General features: G+C 43.8%; 1 protein-coding gene across 1 annotated transcript in view; it reads left to right on the top strand.

Moving 5' to 3' along the window:
- Positions 1-10,199: 10,199 nt before the first annotated feature.
- Positions 10,200-21,783, top strand: part of LOC119169627 (solute carrier family 13 member 2-like) — a 51,242-nt gene continuing 39,658 nt past the window's right edge. The window contains exons 1-7 of the mRNA XM_075882724.1: positions 10,200-10,242; positions 15,219-15,418; positions 16,276-16,391; positions 16,532-16,665; positions 18,074-18,143; positions 18,895-19,029; positions 21,048-21,164. Of these exons, the coding sequence (XP_075738839.1) occupies positions 10,200-10,242; positions 15,219-15,418; positions 16,276-16,391; positions 16,532-16,665; positions 18,074-18,143; positions 18,895-19,029; positions 21,048-21,164 (815 nt within the window). The remainder of the gene's footprint in view (positions 10,243-15,218; positions 15,419-16,275; positions 16,392-16,531; positions 16,666-18,073; positions 18,144-18,894; positions 19,030-21,047; positions 21,165-21,783) is intronic.

The raw sequence follows: 21,783 nt of genomic DNA, 5'->3' as shown, positions 1-21,783 counted from the left end.
TCTGAACGCTGAAACATGAGCAATATAGGTGGGTGCTGCGGATAGGGTCAGCCGTTTTGAGTATTGGTTTGCCACTTTGGTGCTGTTTAGGGTACCATTAAGGGCAGACACAGAAACAAATGTACGGACAGACAGAGCAAGATTTTTGCGTTGAACGTCCTCAAGAAAGACCATCGTCTTTAAAATATGTTGCAACCAGCGCAAGGAGCAGCATTGCTCTGATGTACTTTGTCATTGTTTGCCTCGTCATATCAGCAAATAAGTCAAGTAGCAACCATTTTATTCGCTTCAATTTTCTCAAGGCCCGTTGTACGCGTCCCTCAAAGTCTGTAGAAAGGAAGTCTGCACGTTACAGAAACGTGCACCAGCGTACAAGGCTCATGACAGACGTAGTAAATAAATAATTAAATGATTACAGACACACACCGAATCTATTCGAGTGCTTAACAAAAAGACTTCCTCTGGAACTAATTTCCAATAAAATTGTGAAGAATTGGTTTTGAGCAAACACGTTCTCACGTGGCTTTATTTTTCAAGCTCCCGGCTTTGATCGCCATCTTCATGGCCTAAAAAAACTTATCCGAATTAATGGGCATGTCAATAAAACATCCAAGAAAATAATTATTTTACCAATTTGTGTGTGTATGCTGATGGCTGAGAAACATTTAGCAGCTTATAATCACTAAATAGATGTTGCTGTCTCTTTAGAGAATAAAACAAAAAGAATAAAAGAAAAAGATAGCTTATCAGACGGTTGAGTTGGATATACAAAGTAGAGAAAATTTTATTCTCTGGCAATCCTGAAAATAACGAAGATGTATAGTGCGCGTAGCAGTCAGTAAGTAACAAAAACAAAAGAAATCAATGTAGAGAGCATCGTATCCCGAATAATAGAATTGAAGACCTTTGGGAACACATTTACTTTGACAAGGCAGAAAGTGAAGAAAGCAGGGAAGGTTAACAGCTTTGTAAAGTGCGGGCGATAGATGCGTTACGTGAAAATACAGTTTCTAAACCCACTAGAAAGCACCGACATTCTTTCGAAACCTGGAGAAGAACATTGCAACAATGCGGCGGCAAGAGCCAGCCAGGAAAAATCACGTTTGACTTTGCAACAGAAAGCAGCATGTACGACGGAGAAATTGAATAAAGAATGTCTAGCGGTAGTAGAAGGATGCGAGAAACGAATAAACAAAAAAACCTTTCAATTTGATTTGTCCACCTTTTCCTCTGATGCCAAGGTACTCGAGCCACATCGCAATGGAAGCCTCTCGACGATGCTGTGCGACAGGGCACCACTCGGCATGGAGGCTACAAGAGATTTGTTGCCTATAACACGAGCGTTATTCTTCCTCGACGCGATTACAGTCTTATCGCAGCATTTTCACTGAAATTGACAATACAATGAAGCTCAAAACTGAATCACGCTGTGTCATTGGATCAAAGAAAAAAAAGTCACCACTGTATGAATCAGAAAGCTACACGTACAGTACCCTGCCTACGCTAAAGGAAAGACTGAAAAATCCCAAACTTCCTAGAATTGAGTACGACGGGTGGTTCTTCAAGAAGTCAGAAACTCGGGAAATATCAGCTTATACAAGTCCTGACTCGCGGAAGTGTCGAGAACGCATTTTTAAGGATACTATCGGCGTTAGTTTGTTTACATCTCGGAGTGGAGATGTAAACAGCATCTTAGTTCTGCAAGGATTAAGGGTGGAGCGGGAATAGAGAGAGAAAAGGATGGCGTAGAAGCATGCGCTGCTCCATTGAGCCACTGTGAACTTCGTAGAATTAAGGATATCAAGGAAAATGATAGCTGCGCTATAACTTGGAATTTGAAGATATTCCAGAAAAAAAAGAGAGCCAACGAGAGTTTGATAAAAATACATAAATACTTGACTTCGAGTGCAGAAATGTGTTGGTGTGTTTAAAAGATGTAATTCAATACGAATGGGCTGTTTTCTTCGGCAGGAAACGGTTGAATGTTAGGGATGCTCTCTACGTGGCAAAACAGTACGACATTACACAAAGAAAAAAAACGTTGTTGTGTACGTTAGTGAGCTCGAAGTTAGGTTTTCAGTTCTTGGCACCTTCTCAGAATGTCCGTGGACCACCACGTGGTAGTTGGATACAGTGCAATGTAACTAGGTAAAGTTCATGCAGGAAATCTGTTTTTGATAATCAGACGTGATCAGTATAACAAGCGAAGACATAGGTATTCTTACTTCGTAATATTACACCGAAAGCTGTTATTGTTGTTGTTGTTCTCCTATCGTTAGTGGCGCATACCTACTGTGGGAAAGCTGTTATGAGATCATTACTCGGGTCACGCGCAGTTGAGTGTCCCTAACCACATCGCACGAAATTAGAAAAAAAAACCTAGCACCGATGACGCAGTGTGGCTCGAATCCGCGGGCCAACCTACTATTCTACCACTGAGTTAGGTCGGTGCTTGTAACTTGCCAAATTTGCGTTAGAAGGCCTCATGTCGGGAAAGCAATCGCATTAATACGACCTGTAAAGCGTTTTAGAACAGCGAAAGAACAATCACTCATCGCACAATGCAAATAGCGTAAGGAGTGGGCCGTCCAATGCCCCAACTTATTACAAAAGCTTGTTCTTGTTCCCCTATTAATTGTGGCAAATACCCACTTCAGCCATCATTCTTCATCGTTATCAGCCACTGTATGAATATTTGGCACAAATTCCTTGCAAGTCTTTCGCGGATACCACGCTTTTCAGAAGGACTACGAAAAATAGCAAAGCAAATGCGGGGCTACTATCCAGATAAATTTATTAAGAATGACCTAGTAGGTATTGAGCAAGTGTGCTTGCAGCAGTTACCCAATAATCGTTTCTAAAATGCTCTGATAGACCACTCTTCTAGATTTCGCTGTGACTGTGCTGTGCCTTCCGCGCAAGCCTGGCGTTTTATTTAACTTATCAATTTTTTCGACTAGCTGCGACTACAGTGACTCTTGTTAAAACACTGTGAATGATAAGCGATTTATGCATAACTGATGATCACATTAGTAACAGTTCTCTATCATGCGCTCTACTTCACAATTCTAACTGTCCTAACTACATTATGTTCGAGGTCTTCATAAAAAACGCATAAATCACTGGATGATGCCTTTCAAAAGTGACTAGAATAAAGACTTCCCTTGAGCTATTCATTACCTAATAATACAAACTCACTTTAACTGTCTGTAGGACTGCTGGTGATATTGTTTTAGCGTGTTAGAAAGTGTTTGCGGGGGCCACAAATGCAGTAGACCGACAATGACTACATCTGAAGTTCTCCCTCACTGCTCTCTGCTCTAGTGGTTCTAACGCTTGTGATGACGTGGTTGGTATTTTGAGACACGTATGACCTACCGACCGCTCCAAGTCATTATAACGAACAAAAACCTTTGCACAAGATGCGAGAACGGGCCTCGTTCTTACTTCACGAAAACTCTTAACACAATGGTGGTTAAAGAAGCTGCTTGGCTAATTTTCTTCTACCACTTTACAACCACTAATCTACAGGTGTCACATGTACTAATAAAATAGCTGAAAGTACGCTCACAAACACGAAGAATAAACTTCCTATAGAAAAGCAACGTTCTGTGGCGTCGTATATGATATTCCTTGCGTATACTAATCATGTGTACATCAGTAAGACCACTGATTTTCAAAGACGCCTGAAGGAACCCTTTCACGACGTTAAAAACAAAAATGTCTAGGGACCTAGGGACAATGACAAAGTGGGCCTCGAACACAGGTCCACTGGGTGCCAGCCCAGTATTCTACCACTGAGCTACTCCAGTGCTTTTTTTCTGGTATTTATTAAAGTACTTGGGCAATAAAGAGAAAATCGAGCGAACAAAAGTACAATCAAATCGCAAAAGTAAGCGTTCAAGCGTTACTCATAAACACTAAATGGCTAACACAGCGCGAGTTCCTCACATGGAGAGTTCTTCACATCGTGTTATACAAACAAAAATGGGGTGAGGTCAAACAGTTCTCTAAGACGAAGTACCAGTCCGGTCTGAAGTCTAGCTCGTCGTAAATGTTTTTTTTAGGTGGATAGCCATTTGAATGAAGTGTGCGCTTGAAGAGATGGTGGGCTCTGCATTGCGGTCTTGCATTCGTGTCTTCCACAAGCTGTGCATACCCATGAGGAAAAACATATCATATGGTACTTCAGCACGCGTTGCTGGTAGAAGATAACGTATTGTGTGCGAATTAATGACGAAACGCTTTTTCAGTGCTCGCTAAAGGACATCCCAAAATAGTATGGCATCTTTGCAGCTAACAGAGCAATGTTCAATCGTTTCCGGCACATCACATAGACGGCAGTTAACAGACGGAATGAAAATACCTTTTCTTTCTAACCATGTGTTGACCGCCAACGTTTCAGAGTGGAGTTTATAGAAGAATGTTTTAGAATTCGGTCGAATGTACATTTTGCGCACTCGCTTCAACACATCGTGACCTGGAAGATTGGAGTACAATGAACGGTACAATGGAGGTGGGCAGAGTGTACTCAGTAGGTCCTTATACAGCGCCTTGCGCGATATTGTGTACAAGTATTCCACAGAAAAGCGAGCTTTAAGGAACTGAACTGCGAGGTAAACTTCCTGCATGAATCCCCACAAGCATGGGCGTTCGGAGAAGTTGGATGAAACAATTAAATCTGGTAAGCAATCAACAAGTGTAACCTGCAAGAAGGAACGGATTACAGGATGGGAATTGCCTCGAAAAAAGAAGAATCGGGACACTATTTGCCATAGATAAAGGTGTTTCAGTCCTAACACACCCTCACTAACTGGCTTGAATATATTATCACGACGCATGGGCTCAAATGTCGAAGGCCATATGAAAGTAGCGAAAATCCGATGAAAGCGTTGTATATAGAATCTTGCGCAATGAATAAGTTGCAATACATAGTAAAGCTTTGTAGCTAAGAAAGTATTGCAAGCTTCAGCTCTACCAAATATCGAAAGTCGATAGGGCACAAATGTCTGGGCCCGTCGTGCAAGCTTAGGGACGCGTTCCTTCCAGTAATGCGCACTGAATCTATATGCATGCATTGGTACACCGAGGTATGTTGGAGGAGTTCTTGTCCAATTAATCCCTGCAAAGTGGTTCGGTGTGCTACCCCACAAGCCAAACCACAGTCCTAAACTTTTAGAGGCATTTAAACGAGCTCCTGATACTACGCCAAACTTTTCAATAGTATATACCACAATTTCGACACTTGGTTTATTTGTGCAAAAGACCGCGACATCGTCTGCATAACCCAATACTTTAACCTCACTGCCTAATATTCTAAAGCCACGAATGCAACTCGACTGTATTATGCTTAAGCACAGTGGTTCTAGGTAAAGTGCAAGTAAAAGAGGTGACATCGGGCATCCCTGTTTTACAGACGAGCGAATAGAAACTGGCTTGAAGAATTGACCATTAACTATCAGACGAGTTGAGCATTCATTACAGCATAATTTAAAGCCTTTAAGAACAACTTTGCCAACATTAGCTTGTTCGAGAAGAGAAAAAAGGAAGGAATGACGAACACGATCAAAAGCTTTTACAAGGTCTACCTGTAGCATTGCAAGTTGTTTTTGAGAACCATGACAGTATTGAAGCACTGTTCGAGCGACATGTATATTGGTTTGTATGGATTGAGCTCTGATCCCACATGTCTGATGAGACCCAATGAGGATCGACATAGCAAATGGCAACCTATTTGCAAATACTTTTGCAAAAATTTTGTAGTCCACGTTTGACAACGATATTGTTCTGTAGCCCTCGACGAAGCGAAGTTTTTCCTTGTCAGTTGTTTTCGGTATTAACACAGTGTGACTTTTGCAAAAAGATTGTGGGAGTGTATCCATGTCATAACTCACCTGAAAAATATTCAGCAATATAGGAGCAAGCGTTTTCTTGAAAGCTTTGTAAAATTCGCCTTAGATGCCATCAGGGCCCGGTGTTTTCAATAAAGGCAAGTTGTCGATTGTTTGCTCGATTTCCTGTATAGTAATGGCCCCATTAATGACTGCACAATCATTGTCCTTCAAGGGGTTCACAAGAGAAACAAAACTAGCCTTGAGGTGAGCGTCAACATCATCAGAGGTAAAGCTAAATAAGCTGTTATAGTACGTTTCGAACGCCAAAGTAATGTCTCCGTTATCTTTTATGAGCACATCGTTAAAGTACAAGTCTGGAATAACTTTAGGAATCGCATGTCGTTGCTCATCAAGTAAAGCTTGGCGCGTCGGTTGCTCAGAATTTAAAGTGCGCTGGTTCCGAGATCTAATACGTGCCCCTTGGTAGCGAGCAGCATCATACCTCTGTAGTTGGCACTTAATATTCTCAATGTCCTTGATGTACTTTCCCGGCATTTCGCATTCCATTTAATAAAGATTGCAAAGACTTTTAACAAGTATCTTTTCATCATTCTTTCTATAGAAAGACTTAACAGCCCCAATTTCTAAAGCTATAGCACGAACTTCTTGTTTAAAAAGCTCCCAAGCAGCGAAGATATGAAAACCAATCGAAAAAGATTGCCTCAATGCCATCTGGACGCGATTCATGAAATCCTGATCACAGAGGAGCTTCGCATTCATTTTCCAAAGGGCCCACTGGGGACGGAATTGTTTGTGACGATTTTCACCAATTTGCGCTATGACAACACAATGGTCTGAGAATGATACAACTTCGGTGCTGCAGGAAACTTTACGAGATAGGAGTGATGAGGACACGTAAATCCGGTCAACGCGAGCATGAGAACTGCCTTGTACTCTTCTATACGCTGTTGCCCGATTCGAGACCCCGATGTCAATTAGTCCTGCATTATCTACAATACCGGGTAAAAGCTCACCACTCCTGTCTTTCTTTCCAGATGAATTATAACGATCAATAGCTTCACATACGCAGCTGAAATCTCCCATAAGTACCGTGCATCTGTCGACGTCAATTAAATTACGCACTTTTTCAAATAACTCAAGTCGTTTCGGATCATCTATAAACACATATAGATTGATAATTCTCCATGGCACTCCTTGCAACAAAAAATCACAGCATATATACCTGCCCTCTTCATCAACACTAGGGCAGATTGCTGAACAGGGTAGGCTTTTTCTCAGAAACAACCAACAGCCCGCAAATAAACCTTTAGCATGTGAGACACACACATTAAACTGAGACAGAAAAGGCCGCAGGGCCTTCTCGGTCTCTTCCTCGCTCTCGATCTTTGTCTCTTGGATGGCGACAAAGTCGAGACGCTTCCGATTGAGACGTCTACGGAGCTGTGCTTGTTTCTGCGAAGACCTAAGGCCGCGTACGTTCAAGGTGGCAAATGTGAGTCGCTCAGACTGCGCCATGGTGACTACCTTCCAATTCGCTTATGGTCCCACTTGATCAGTCCCAAGAGTTGGCGCTGAGGCTTCCCGTGAACCCCCAGCGGGCCTCCTAGATCGGGATCAGCGACACTTCCCCTTTGGCATGGACTTTCGGTGAAGGCGTGACTCCCTAGTCACTGATGCTGGGTCACTCCCTTTGCTTGAATCCGAGCCGGACTATGCGTGACGTTTCAGTATTGCTGAATCCGTAGAGATCTGCATATCATCTTCCGACACTGCTCTACGATGAAAAAGCTGCTGCGGAGCTGCAGCGCAAGCAGGTGATGAACTTTCTGCGGCATCCAGCCCAGAGTCTCTATCTTGTACTGGTGGTTCTTCGGCATCTTTATGGGTCAGCGCAACAGCACTCTTCATAGGAACTCCTGCTTGTGCGGAGTCATTTTGGGTATGCTGCTTGCATGATTCACTTGGCTCTTTGCGCGCAGAAGTTTCAACTGGGTCAACAGCGAGTGACTTTCTTTCCTCTTCTGGATTCCTTGTGGTAGAGCCTGCAGCATATGACATTGACGGAGTGTCTCCCGTTGCGTCCAAAACCTCGGTGGCATCCATAATATGCTCTTGTAGGTTATCATCTGGCTGTTTTGTGTGCTGTCGCAGCTTGTTGGCGTATGTCATAACACAATCTTCGGCCGAATGACCGAAGCGTCGACAGTTGTCACAGCGAGTGGTCCTGCAGTTTCGACGGATGTGTCTAACCTTACTGCACCGAAGGCAAAGTGGTGGGCGGCCAGGTATCAGGACAAGGCTTTGCACTCCGCAGACAACAAGAATATGAGGAATATCCGCAATGCGAACTCCATCAGCAAGGGACAAAACAACATCCCTATTTAGCGTCCGCATTCGTTCCAAGTCCGCTACTTTCCAGCTTTCTTGTGATATTGTCTTGACCATCCCAAAAGCTTGCAGTGCCTCGCACACATAGGCGTCCTCCAAGCGCTCAGGAAGCCATATAAGCTTCAACTTCACTTCCGTGGGCTCCGGGTTTATAACGAGGCATCGACGACTTTTGACGAAAAATTTGCCTCTTGTGACCAACTTTGTTTTCGTCAGCGTTGACTTGCATGTGACCATCCAAACATGAGACATTTAAAATTGACCTATGGAGCTTATTTCCTTCAAGTCATTGATGTCCCGAAGAGCATCTCTAAAATCTTGAGCCCGGTAGGGGCGACCAGCTTAGTGCGCATGTATAAAAACAGAGTCCACAACAAGCTTAACGGTGGGAAGGCGAGGAAGTACAACACGGTAGTCATTGCCGCTGGCCGAAGCGTGAGCCGCACCTCGGCCCAAGGCCGATAAATCCTTCGAAGCGGAGAACATGAAAAACGCGTCCGTTCAGAACGTCGTCTTCGTCTTTCTCCTGAGCTACTCCAGTGCTTGGAACTTGTTGGCAAACTTGCCTTGGGCAGGCTGTATGTCGGGAAACCGATCACGATAATATGAGATAAAGCGTTTCAAACCAGCGAAAGAACAACCTGTCGTCGCACTGTGCGATTGGAGTAACGAGTGGGACGTCCAATGCTCCAACCCATTACAGAAGCTTGTTCTTGTTCGCCTATTAATTGTGGCGCCTACCCACTTGACGCATAATTCGTCATCGTCGTCAGCCATTGCATGAACAATTGGCACAAAATTCCTTGCAAGTGTTTTGTGGACACCACACTTCTCAGAAGAATGGCGAAAAATAGCATAGTGAATGCCGGCCTTTTACGAAAATTTTTATTAATAACGCCGTATTGGGTATCAAGCAAGTGTGCTTGCAGTAGTTATCCGATGAGTGTTGAGAAAAGGCTCTGAAAGGCTGCTTTTCTAGCTTTCGCTGTGACCATGCTGCGCCTTACGCGCAGGCCTGGTGTTTTTTTTTTTTTTGATGCAGCATGGATCATAATGTGCACGTGATAATAAAACGTTGTTCGTTCTCAATCGTCTAATAAAACTCCTCCAAAGCTACTGAGGCTCGGTTCGATTCATGGCGAATACAATTGCAATGTATACAGGCGAGTAAAGATGCTAAAGTATAAACAGGCTGTGAAAAGCTTGGTAGTGTGGTGGTGGCAACACTGGCGTAACGAAATACTTAGAACAAAATGACATTAAATACCGTCTTCACTTTGAAGTAAGCACATGAATATCCCGTCATTCACGGCTCCCGTAATGACGCGTCAACTCGTTACTTGCATTTACTCAGAACGTTTGGCATAGAGAATATATTATTATACTCGTCCTGGTTACATCCGGGTGGCCTCGCGTAAGGGGGCGTGGTCACTGACGGATAACGTCGCCGAAGAGCCAGTCGCATTCCTTGGAGCCATGTCATTGCCGATGCCATCTCTTTGACCAGTGTTCATGAACCGGAAGTGCGGGCCGGCTGCTTCCGTGACGAATATTTACTGCCTGGCTACTATGGCGAATGTGTCGTTGACACCACCGCCTCCGTGGATCTCGTTTGACGTGGGAATTCCCGCATTCACCACCTGCCGCCCCGTCCCTGCTGCCAGCGGGATGACAGTCTTGACGCTGACCGATCGATTATCAACAGAGGAAACACGAATATCGCCGACAGCCATCTGATTATCGCCTCTATGCCGGTCGGCAGTCTTCGCCGTGGGCGCGATGTAGTTGCGCACCTCTTCGGCGTTCCGCTTCAGCTTGGCGTAGTTGGTGAACGAATACGTCAGCACACCCCCGCAGCCCAGAATGGAGACAGCGAGCACGGCGATGATGACGTAGAGACCCCTGCGGCTGATGAGCACAACTGGAAAGTTGACGCTCGTGTGAGGTTCGGCATCCATGGTTGACTTCGACGACGTCGAGGGGGAGCCGAGAAAAAGATGTACACGTTGCCGCTGGGTGAAATTTCAAGCGGTCGTTGTTGTAATGTTTCTTGCTTACTTGCTTGTTCGTATACGATTTGGCTCGTACCCACTATGGAAGATTGGCCATTGCACCGGCGGTTATTGTAGTGGTTAAAACGAATTGTTAAATTTTGAACGAAAATAATTATTGCATCATCTAGGTAACATAAGAGAGGATAAACATAACGTGACTTACGAATCAAGTAGGTAAATAAGTAATATTTGAACGGAATCAATGAATGGTAATTTCAAAGAACTTTGAACAATCACTTGAGGATGCGTGTATCGTTATCTTCTTCCACTGTCCCTAGTTTGTTGCAATGCACCTATGTTAAAATATATGAGGAGCAAAATCCAGGTTCTTTCCATTGTTGAGAAACCAACTCTCATCACTCAGCGCCCGAGACGCACCCCCCGAAGTAGTATAGCTAGTGGGAGACGAAACGTGCTGCCGCTATTTCAATAGCGGCGATTGACTTGCATGTCTCTTGAAAATGAAGCAGAAACGTTAGAGAAGCTCACGTAAGCTGAAACAAACTTGTATTTACAGACTTTACAAAAGTTACATAAGTATGGACATGAACGTTACAAAAAAACACACTTTGGAAATGAACAGTCTTCTGCAGGGTGACCCTACGGGATTCGGCAGAGCCGATAGCGCCTAACACCACAAGCCCGGTTCAGAACACTTGGCGGAACTTCGGGGCCTCTTCCTATTCGCTCGGTGCTCCGCCCTTACACAACTCTCGGCGAATGGTCGCCTGCTTGTCCACTGATAGGCCAGTACTCGGTCGATCAAAAACCCCGCCACGAGGACGCCACCATCGCGCACGTGTGGGCTCATGCCCCCTTCCCAAATAACACAACTAAAATGCAAATAAAACACAACTAGCAAATGTCATAGAGACAAAAGCCAGCTCAGCGGCGCACAATTATCAAGACAGCGCTACACGTACTGGTGTTTTTGGCCATAGGACGGCTTCCCTGTAACACGTTAACTTGATGACGACGGGGCAACAAAGCGCCTGTCCCATGTGCGCTGTCAGAGGAACCGCTAGCTGACCGCACGTGGTTATACTTACGAGCTCATTTGTCAAGATAAACGTGGAAGCAGTCAAAGACATGCCGATTCAACAATAGGCACCCCAGGCGCCGACCTGTCGCGAGCCCGTCCGCTTCCGATGGCTACCTCACCGGACCGGAACGAAAGGTTCACGGCGATTCCTGTGATATCGCAATGCGCGCCACCAATTTTGCAGGCGCACAAACAGTACATGGCCCATAACCCGAACCGACGTGTGGACTCGCCACGGTGCACTGGGCCTCGGAAGAGGCCCATTGATGCGGCGGCTGCCGGCGCCGCGAGGCAATAAGAGAGCCGTCACAATGACGTTGATAATGCCACCCTTTTGTTACCCACGTGATGGTTGGTTTCATTTTTCTTAGTTAACAGTAACTGGAAACGCTCGACCGTCTCTGGCGCTGCCGAACTACGTGGCGAACCATGCTGGCACCCTACTGTCTGCGTGGTCACGGCAAATCATGTTGGACATGCTCCGACTGAGTACCATTAAAGTAATGCTGCCTGCCAATGGTTGACCTGCCTCCCCAAGCTTATGGCACAAACAAAAAACTAACTGCCACGCAACAAATTCTAACCACGATCCTACAGGAGGAAAGGTCATGAATTTCATCCCCCGAATATTGAACATCAATACTAAAAATCTACTTTTCTTCTAGTTGAACTATAACAACATTTCAAATTATTGGTGCATAATGACATTTCCATAATGCGACCATTTTGTGTGTAGGAATGAAAGTGTTTCAGCGAGGGCGTTGATAGGAGTGGTGGTGACAAATACAATTGTAGCGGTCATAACGTCGGAATATAGCGCAGTGGTATATATGAATTTACAGTGGCTCCACAAAATAGTGTTCTTCAACATGGAAGCATGAAATCATGTCGAACGAAAAGTCTTCCTGACACATCAATGTTGGAGTTTAGGAAGTATTCTGAACAAATAGAGTATAGTGGACAGACCCAGATGAGTTGTGTCAGGTCCGCTCTACTCTATTTGTTTGCAATAGTTCCTACACTTTCACATTGACGTGGTGGGGGTTTGCTCTGGAACCAGGTAATGAGCCATTGCCACGATCCCGCTGGAATGGCTCCCGACTTCATTCCGGGCCTGGGCGCAGCCCGGCTGCAACGCCGGGACCACCGCCAAGGAGCTATGGCGGTCGCTGCTCGAGTAACTGAACTATCTCAAGGCTACAGTCATTGGCACACTATTCCGTCTTAGACCCGATAGCCAGAACGTTAACTCACCGGACGCTCATTAGGACAGCAGTTTTTGTGCCCAACTTTTCCTTTCATTTTAGTTTTTTTTCTTTTATTTAATTACACCTCTCCCCGTACATTTGACGCAGCCCCCCAAGGGTATCAAATATGAATAAGACGTACGAACAACAACCATGCATGCGTCCGGCAGTGCATAAAAACCGCGAGCGTATCATGGGCATAGCATGTAATTTCGTTATATTACACGCATCTCATGTGTAGCATACTTACACCAGTATCATACCTTTGTCATCCATTCACGTCCCGTAACACCAAATTTGGTATAAGTGAAGTTAGCGAAACTGCCGCCAGAGCATCATGAGCGTGGCATGTAGTCAAGTTACATAACACGCATCTCATGATTATCATATTTGCACCAGTCACATACCTTCGCCATCCCTTCACGTATACCGTAATAACAAATTCAGTATATGTGACGCTAGCGAAATGCCCGCGAGCGCATCATGAGCTTGGCATGTAGTCGTGTTGTTACATGACACAAATGTTATGATTTTCATGTTAGGTTCTGTCACTTGTGTTCGCCATGCAATCATGTATACCATACAAGTTTTGCAACATGCCATGTGAAAGCAACCACCGCAGGAGCTTAAGGACCATGACATGTAAATTATGGCAACCATGACATCCATGTTATGACTAGTCAAACATCCATGTTATGACTAGTCAAATATGTTTTTCCTACAGTAATGTCATGCCATACAAAACTTGGTATCGATGCCATCATCGAAACGGCCAGGAGAGCTAAAAGTCGTAGGCGGCTAGATAGATAGATAGATAGATAGATAGATAGATAGATAGATAGATAGATAGATAGATAGATAGATAGATAGATAGATAGATAGATAGATAGATAGATAGATAGATAGATAGATAGATAGATAGATAGATAGATAGATACGCGCAAAGTCGCCGAAGTTCACTGAAAAATGCTTCGCATTTAAAAAGCGCTGGCCTATCATAATTATCTCATATGCGCCAGTGATCTGCGTCAGTGTTGCTCTCTGTAATTTTTAATGTTCACCGGCGAAGAAGACAATGTGGCAGGCTCCCACGCGCACGCGCGAGCGTGCAAGGCGCGCAACGCGTCACCTCACGCAGATTCTTCTGTGATTTTGCCGCATTCCTTCGATGGGGACCTGAAGGAGTTCCCTATACGTTCATCCCCCGTCCCCCTCGTTCACCTTTATCGGAAAACTCAGCATATAGAGGTAAGACCAGCCTCTCTTTTTGTTTACCAGGGAATCTCCAAGAAAACGCTGGTAATGATGTGATTATCTATAGCGCCTGATTTCTTATGTTGCCTCGTCTAGCAACAGTCGCACTAGTGGCATGGCATATTAAATTACGTGCAGGTCGTTACGCGTTAAACAGATAATACATGCCTAACCATGATGACATATCGTCACGAACATTCATAAAACAATCATGAGCTCCCTGTGAAAACGTTAAGATTTACGAAACTTCACAAGCATTCAAACGCGTCTCAAAGTCAATAAATCACTTTGTATAACCTAAACCGATTGAGCAGTCTCTTTTGCCAACCATACCATGCTTATCAACCGCTCTTGCAAAGCACGTTAACCAGTGATACTTTTTTGCTAGGAAACGCTTTTTTGAGTGAATGGAGGAGGTGGAGCATGCTATATACTGGTTCAGAACATTTGGAGCTGACAGTCAGGACTATTCCGGATTTTCTGGGCTGCTGAAGCTTTAGCATGCTTAATGACTAATAGCTAGCGTGTATATCGCGATGGTTATTTTTAGTGTGTTGGTTGGTGTTATATCCATTTTACGTCCGGAAACCTCGCCAAAATGAGCCTCAGAAGCACGAATTTCAACTCAGGTTGACATTCTGCTACATTCTAAAGACTGGCCATGAGTGATTCCGGTCTCGTAGGGACACTCCTCCGCTCGTGGCAGCTTATGTACGTGGTAGCCGTGCCATTGCTGCTGCTACCTCTGCCGTTTTACATGCAGAATAAGGTAAGCCTGACACTACTCGCAAGTACTTTTTATGTTACTAGAGCCTGATCGTAGCATGTACGAGGGTATTTTGCGTGCTACGGCGTTCTTATTGTTTGGCTCGTGTATCTACTCTATAAAATCATGATCACGAAAATAGAAGTTGAAATGGGGAACCACAAACGAAGCCTTCGAGAAACTGTTATTGAGCACTGTAGAACTAAACATCTGTAAAGGTACCTTAGCACAAAATTAACAACACGGAGTGTGATAACGTTTATGTATAGCGTACCAGGCACAACGGTTAATTGATAAAACGTTTATTTGTCACATGGGTTTACACATAATATGAAACGTTACAGAAGTGATTTAGCGCGTGGATTCTTTTATTGAATAATGGTTTGTAGCGTGTTCGTTAAGCTGTATCGTGGGACAACACCCATAAGGCACGCGTGCGCCTGATGTGACGCAAGTATCCTGTTCGATCATGTATCCGGCGAGGTGACTTTCCTGAAACCAAAAGTACCTGCATGTAAAGCACTGTGAACATAAAACATTTTGGCCATGTTGTAACATAATGTATAAAGATATTCATAACGGGTTCAAAGCACAGTGTTCTGTTCAGTGCAGGTACGAGGCAGTCATTGTGCGTGTTCATATCCAATCGCTGTCCTTCACAGGCCGGCCTAAGTGCGTATGCGATGCTCTGGATGGCCTTCTACTGGACGGCGGAACCCATTCCGCTTCCGGTGACGGCGCTCATGCCTCTCGTGCTGTTCCCACTCTTCGGTGTGCTCACCACTGCTGAAACTACGAAGATGTATTTCAATGTAAGTGAAGGTGTTGCGCTTGCAGTCAGTTCTTAAATAACACTGTATCGGAGATGGTTGTGTAAAATACCCTTGCATGCTTCTGTTATGGAGTGCGCTCCGGGCCCTTAAGGGTCTGCAAATGAAGCTAAAAGAAACGAAGACCCGAGTCAATTTGCTAAGATCAAATTTATATCAGCCATCGGTATCCATAGATAAGCATTATACGCCAAATGTACCATTGATACATTACCACCTAACCCAACTCTAGTTCAACACCGGCATTGTTATGAGAAAAACAATGATGTGATTTTAGCTCCAAAAATCATGTCTGTATTTTAAGTAAAACCCACATTTTAACGTGTCGAAACTTCTAGGGTACACATTTTAATTCATTCAGTACTACTTTGCTTAGTTTAGTAAATGGCATATTAGCGCCCGAGCTTTCGGCTTCCTCCTACTTTTTCTTTATCTGTATTTTTCTACTTTGTACTATTATGTACCCGATTTACTAAATTTAGTATTTGTTCTGTATGAATTCACTTACTAGGTTAAGATGCATTAGTTGATTGATTGACTGATTGATTGATATGTGGGATTTAACTTCCCAAAACCACTATATGATTATGAGAGACGCCGTAGTGGAGGGCTTCGGAAATTTTGACCGCCTGGGGTTCTTTAGCATGCACCCAAATCTGAGTACACTAAACTACAACATTTTCGCCTCCATCGGAAATGTAGCCGTCGAAGCCGGGATTCCATCCCATGACCTGTAAGATTCATTAGTTACCAACAATAAGCCCACATGCGTAAATGCAAAGGCTTTGCAACGCGATCTTCAATTTTCCGTTTCTCTGGCACCCATTATGTGGTTTCAGAACATAGGCTTTGTCATGTTTGGATCGCTGGTGGTGGCAGCTGCTGTGGAAGTGAGCAACTTGCATCGGCGCTTGGCAATCGGGACACTTCTGACCGTCGGCACCAGCAACCGCAGGTAGGCAGGGGCAATCGTCAATTTTTTTTAACAACAGACCATTGTTAGTTTCGTTGCTTAACATTGAATAAAATCTGGTCATTTTATCTATCTTCAAATTATAACGAATGTTTGTCACAAACATTGAACGTCTTTCCCAGGCTACTATTTGGTTTCATGCTGGTCACGATGTTCTTGTCGATGTGGATTCCGAACACAGCGTCTGCCTCCATTATGGTTCCCATTGTCGTGGCTGTATTAGATCAGGTACAGGCCCTGACCAAAGAGGCCGAAGGTAACTGATTCTCAATCATATATTTCAATGTTTTCTCTCATGGCATCAGGCAAATGAACAATAATGTTGAGCGACCTGATATACATGACTGCAAACATTCGTGGCTAGTATGTGTGCATGTGATTGCACACATGCTTGATTAGTAGGAAACCTCATGACCTCGTAGGACATAGATACTGTTAACTTTATCAATTTCCTGGCGAGCATGGCGAGAGCGAACGCAGTTTTTTTTCTCTTGATAAGTGATCGGACAAAGCGACTAAACAGCTAGTCTTTAGCAATGTAACTCTCGTGAATTAAATGGCAGATTTATATCAGAGGAATGTGATAATTCAGGTTGAGCTCTTCTTCAAATAATAACCCACTTCTTTACTTATTTTTACGACGATGCTAAGCTGCATAAAAGGGAAGCTTCGTTGATACTAAACTACGTTCTGGTTGCATGTACAAAGCTACAATTAGAACGCAAACAGTTCTTTGTGGCTCTATACTATAAAAAAAGACAATTTTGTCCTGCTTTGTGTAGAGGATAGAATGCTAAATATTACTGAAAAATCTCTGCAGATACCTAACAGCCATAAAATTACTAGACTAACTCTAGAAACGTCTGGCAAAATTTTTTAGAAGAGAACTTCTGGCAAAATTTGTTGTCCATATACTCTTCCATGTACACGTAAAATACTTTGCGTTTGGTGCAACATAGTCATATTTTTTTTGCGTGATGAAAACCGACACAACTACTCGATTGATCAGTGAGACGTGTGCTAATATTGTGACCTTGTTCCCTTGTGCCTGCTTAGTTTGGTTAGATATTAAAATTAACATCATTGCTTGGCTACAATTCACCTATGACAATTTTCACTATATACCTAATTTCAGGCTGTATTGCAAAAAAAATATTGATATGCAAAGTTTCTACACGACCAGTCATTTTCTCGAAACAGTTTTACATGTGTATAGTTTATCTTGTTTGCCATTTTCAGATTCTCATAACTCGGCGATGTCGTTAGGATGTCAAATCTTTGTTCTTTAGTCTATATATTTGTTAACTAACGAAAAATTTGTTTGATAGCCCGCTTCAAATGCTCCACCAGCTGATTTTACCAAACATTGTCACCTGTGTACGTCAAGAAAAAGAGTTCATTCTCGCACTACCCTACACATTAAAATGTAGGTAACTTCCGGCAAAAGGTGAGTGCTTTCCCTGCAGCACAATGAGGTGCCTGAATAACTCTATGTATAACTACGCCGTCATAGGAATCATTGCTCGCTACGCCAGAAAAATGTACTTTGCTGGTCGGCTTTTTTGCGCTTAAGTGCACTGGGTCACCGTTTGATTATTATCGACAACATTTATCAACATTTTGAGTTTATATCCGTGCCTTTCTCCTTCTTTCATTACACTCAGTAACAGTTGTTTGTCCCGTGAAGTCTCCAGGCCAGCCGGCTTCTGTTCCCGTTGTGGAGGAGGCACTTCAGTAAGCATCCGATTTTGTTCTCACCAAACTGTTTAGTACGCGTATAACTACAACCTCACTGTAAAAATAAATTCACTCAGAATTTGCTATATTTCTCGAAGTTAGCGGTAGCCTGAACACCTGTCCCAGAAGCCTTGAGCGAAACATCTTGACACCAACTTAAGTAATGTCTTTTGGCCAAGGCAATAGCGTGACCTAGAGCAGGAAGGTGTGTCCAACAAAAAGACCGCACACTCGCAAACACCTAGCTTCGGCTTGACACAGCGATAGAGCTGAAGTTTGAACAAGTGAGAGTTGTGAAGAACATACTTCTCATCGAAACGCTGGTTCAAGTAGCATCTCCTTATTGCACGACGTCGTACTGAGGCTAGAGCTCAACGTGAGAAAGCTACACCAAGTATCTTCCTTAAATCTCATTTCTCTTCATTTGTTGATGGTTCCTTAAGAGTGACAATTCTTTCTGCATTGAAAGGCGGATGGTTTTCGAACTCGTGGTGTCACTGCACACAACGTCTGCTTGTCATCCATATCTTCATTTCATGTGTGCCTTGACTACAGCATTTAATGATGACCTTGAGATCTCTCATATACCAAGAGACATGGACACAAAACATTTCACCCCTGTTCTTGCCATCACCGGCGCTGAAACGCCCGTCTCCTTTTTGTTTGCTACGTTGTATACCTCCACTTTCTTCCTTTCCGATAAAGTTACGTCTTTGTCTCCAACTTCAATCAGTATTTTCTCTTACAGAGCCGAGAATGAGTTGCACGTGTTCCAGATGCGCAAAGTGATGCTTCTGTCAGTCGCCTATGCCGCGAACATTGGCGGCACGGGATCGGTGATTGGCACTCCACCCAATCTGATTCTACAGGCACTGTACATCAAGTGAGTGAGCTACACGCTACGCAGCGATAGAATGAATATTAAACAGCTAACAAAAGATTCATGTTATATTTGATCATCTGACACCAACTGATACTCTATTAGATGCGTAGACCAGCCAATACCACGGCAGCTAGAAACCATTCGTTGGAGCCATTCACGATTGGCCAGAATATAGTGGGCCACAAATGAAGCACATTTCATTAATTTCAAGGTAACGGAGCTAATGTAAATAGTATGTAAGGGGTGGTCGATGAGAATCGTCACCCTGTTTCACTACTCTAATGTGCGTTGTAATGGTAATTTTCTCCAAAGCTGCTTTTTTTAAGCAAATGCATGAAAGCACCCAAGCTCACAAACGATGTCTGTGCTTTGATGCTTTGGTGGCCGCTTTGTATCGGTTGTCAAACGCAGCCAGAGTTAATGTGGTCTTTCATGGAGCTTTGATCGTTCAATGTGATTACAAATTGGTACTCATAAGAATATCAGCAGTCTCCTCCTCATCTTCTTGAAGACTGCTCTGAGCAGTCACAGACGGTTTATTGCCAAAACAAATTTAACTATTAGTTCAAATGAGGCGCTAAATATAGCAAGTGGAATCCCCAGGTAGACATCTCCGAAACAATCTGATTAATCTTTCTAATATAACGTTGTCTTCTAACACAAGAGTTTTAAAATGCGAACATTTGCGCAATAGCTAAATTGTTTGTTCACAAACATTGTATCCTGCAGCGATTGTATAAAAAGCGTAAAATTTATGTAGTCAACACTGAATTTTTAGTAAACATAGTGGCAAGTTTATTTCCGGAACTTGCTGAGCCACTTTAGCGGCGAAGCTCCTTATGACGTGGCTTGTGCTTTCCGATGTCGTAGTACGTAAAGTGTGGCAGATACCCGCATAACCGTGGCACGTACCAGCACTAGGGCACATGTCCACATGTTCACATGTTAAAAAACATGTATCACGGCGTTGTTATCACGCTCTCGGTGTTAATAAAGCGCTCACAGCAGAAATGTTGTACATACTCTCGTCGGAATACTTTTTAAGGTGGGGGGGTTTAAAGATTTTTAGATATGTTGACGATTGTTCATTTCTTTTAAACAAACGGGTGCCTTATACACCCCCCAGTCACTTTTTAGACTTTCAAGAAGATGCTTGTACTTCGATGAGTGTGTGTGCCAAAGATGTCTCATACGAAGTTGACCGTTCTAATTGGGAGGATGTGCTTAGTGTTTTTAAAGATTATGTACGCGGACTTAGGTTCACTACCGAGGTACCCACAGAGACTTGTCTACAGTTTTTAGACCTCAAGCTACTGTGGAATAGCGAACACATTTGTTGGTATTACCATCCTCGACTGAAAAAGGGGCTGTTGCCGTATGGTTCCGCGCAGTCTAAAATGGTTAAAAAAGGAATTGCTCACTTTGTCTAGAATCCTCGTTGACTAAGTCGTGCCCACACCACATGCGTGTTTGTTTTTATGATCAGATCAGCCTACTGACGGTGGCGGGATTCCCTTCATTGTTCATAAACACAGTTGCCGAATCAATACTGCAAAAGATGAAGCGTAGTCCTCGGATTGTCTGCGGGATGGTGGTACTCGTATATAATGAATATATGATAAAAAGAAGCGAGATGGCGGTAATTTAAGTGTTCACTAGATGAACGGACGCACGCACGGACGGACAGACGGACAGGCGCACGAACTGACAGACACATGAACGGGTGCACATTTGGATGGACTGACGCACAGACGCACGGATGGAGTGACGGACGCATGAATGGGCGCACATTTGGATGGACTGACGCACACACGCACGGACGTACGGACGCACGAGCGCGCGCACGTATGGGCGCATGGACGCAAGGACGGAAGCACGGTCGGTTTGATGGACGCTCCGCTCCACTCATTACTATTCAATCCGTGGATATGCTGCGATTTTATTTTGTTACCTATTGTTTTTTCTAAAACTGATTATTAACTCGGATGCTTAGCAGAACGACATGTTCACACTCGCAGGCAGTTCAATCAAGACGACCTCACCTTCCTCGCGTGGATGCTGTACAACGTGCCGCCGATGCTGGTCTGCACTTCTCTGGCGTGGCTCTACACACAGTGGATCGTGGCCAAGCTGACGTAAGCAAACATTGCCAAGTTCTTATATCGTGAAATGTGGACTCTTTTCAAAGAATACGTCCGCCTTTAGAAATCTCGATGAAATCTTTCATCACGACTTCTTCATTGGGAAGCGAAGCTCTATATTGCTGCCTGACAGCGCTATTTCTCCATCATTTCTATGGAATAATTTTCAGTGCGTATTTTTCGCAAGAATAGGCCAAGCGCTGCTTGTCACTATACTTATAAAATCTGCCAAGTAAGCGTTTTCCGAAGATATTAGACCAATCTCAGTACTAACCACCACTTTATTATGATGAAGCAGGAAACACACAAGAGTAAAAGACGAATTAGGACTTTCGGACAATCAATACTGAGAAAGGGTTTAAATAACATCAGAAATTCAAGGAGTTAGAACGCTAGCGCCCCATATTTCGTTGGCGTATCTATGTGGGACGTACTTATTCTACGGAGCAGAAGTTTTACAAAGAGGGTTCAGCTTAACTTCAGTGCGACGCAGCGAGCGATGGAAAGGAAAATGATATGTGTAACTCAAAGAGACAAGAAGAGAGCAGAGTATATCATGGAACGAACAGGTGTCAAGGACATCATAGAGTCCAAATCAAGAAGAAATGGTCAT

The sequence above is a fragment of the Rhipicephalus microplus genome, chromosome 2 (assembly GCF_043290135.1).
Source record: "Rhipicephalus microplus isolate Deutch F79 chromosome 2, USDA_Rmic, whole genome shotgun sequence".
In the NCBI taxonomy this organism is placed as follows: domain Eukaryota; kingdom Metazoa; phylum Arthropoda; class Arachnida; order Ixodida; family Ixodidae; genus Rhipicephalus; species Rhipicephalus microplus.
Note: the sequence above shows the minus strand (reverse complement) of the source record. Positions and strands in the feature narration are given on the sequence as shown.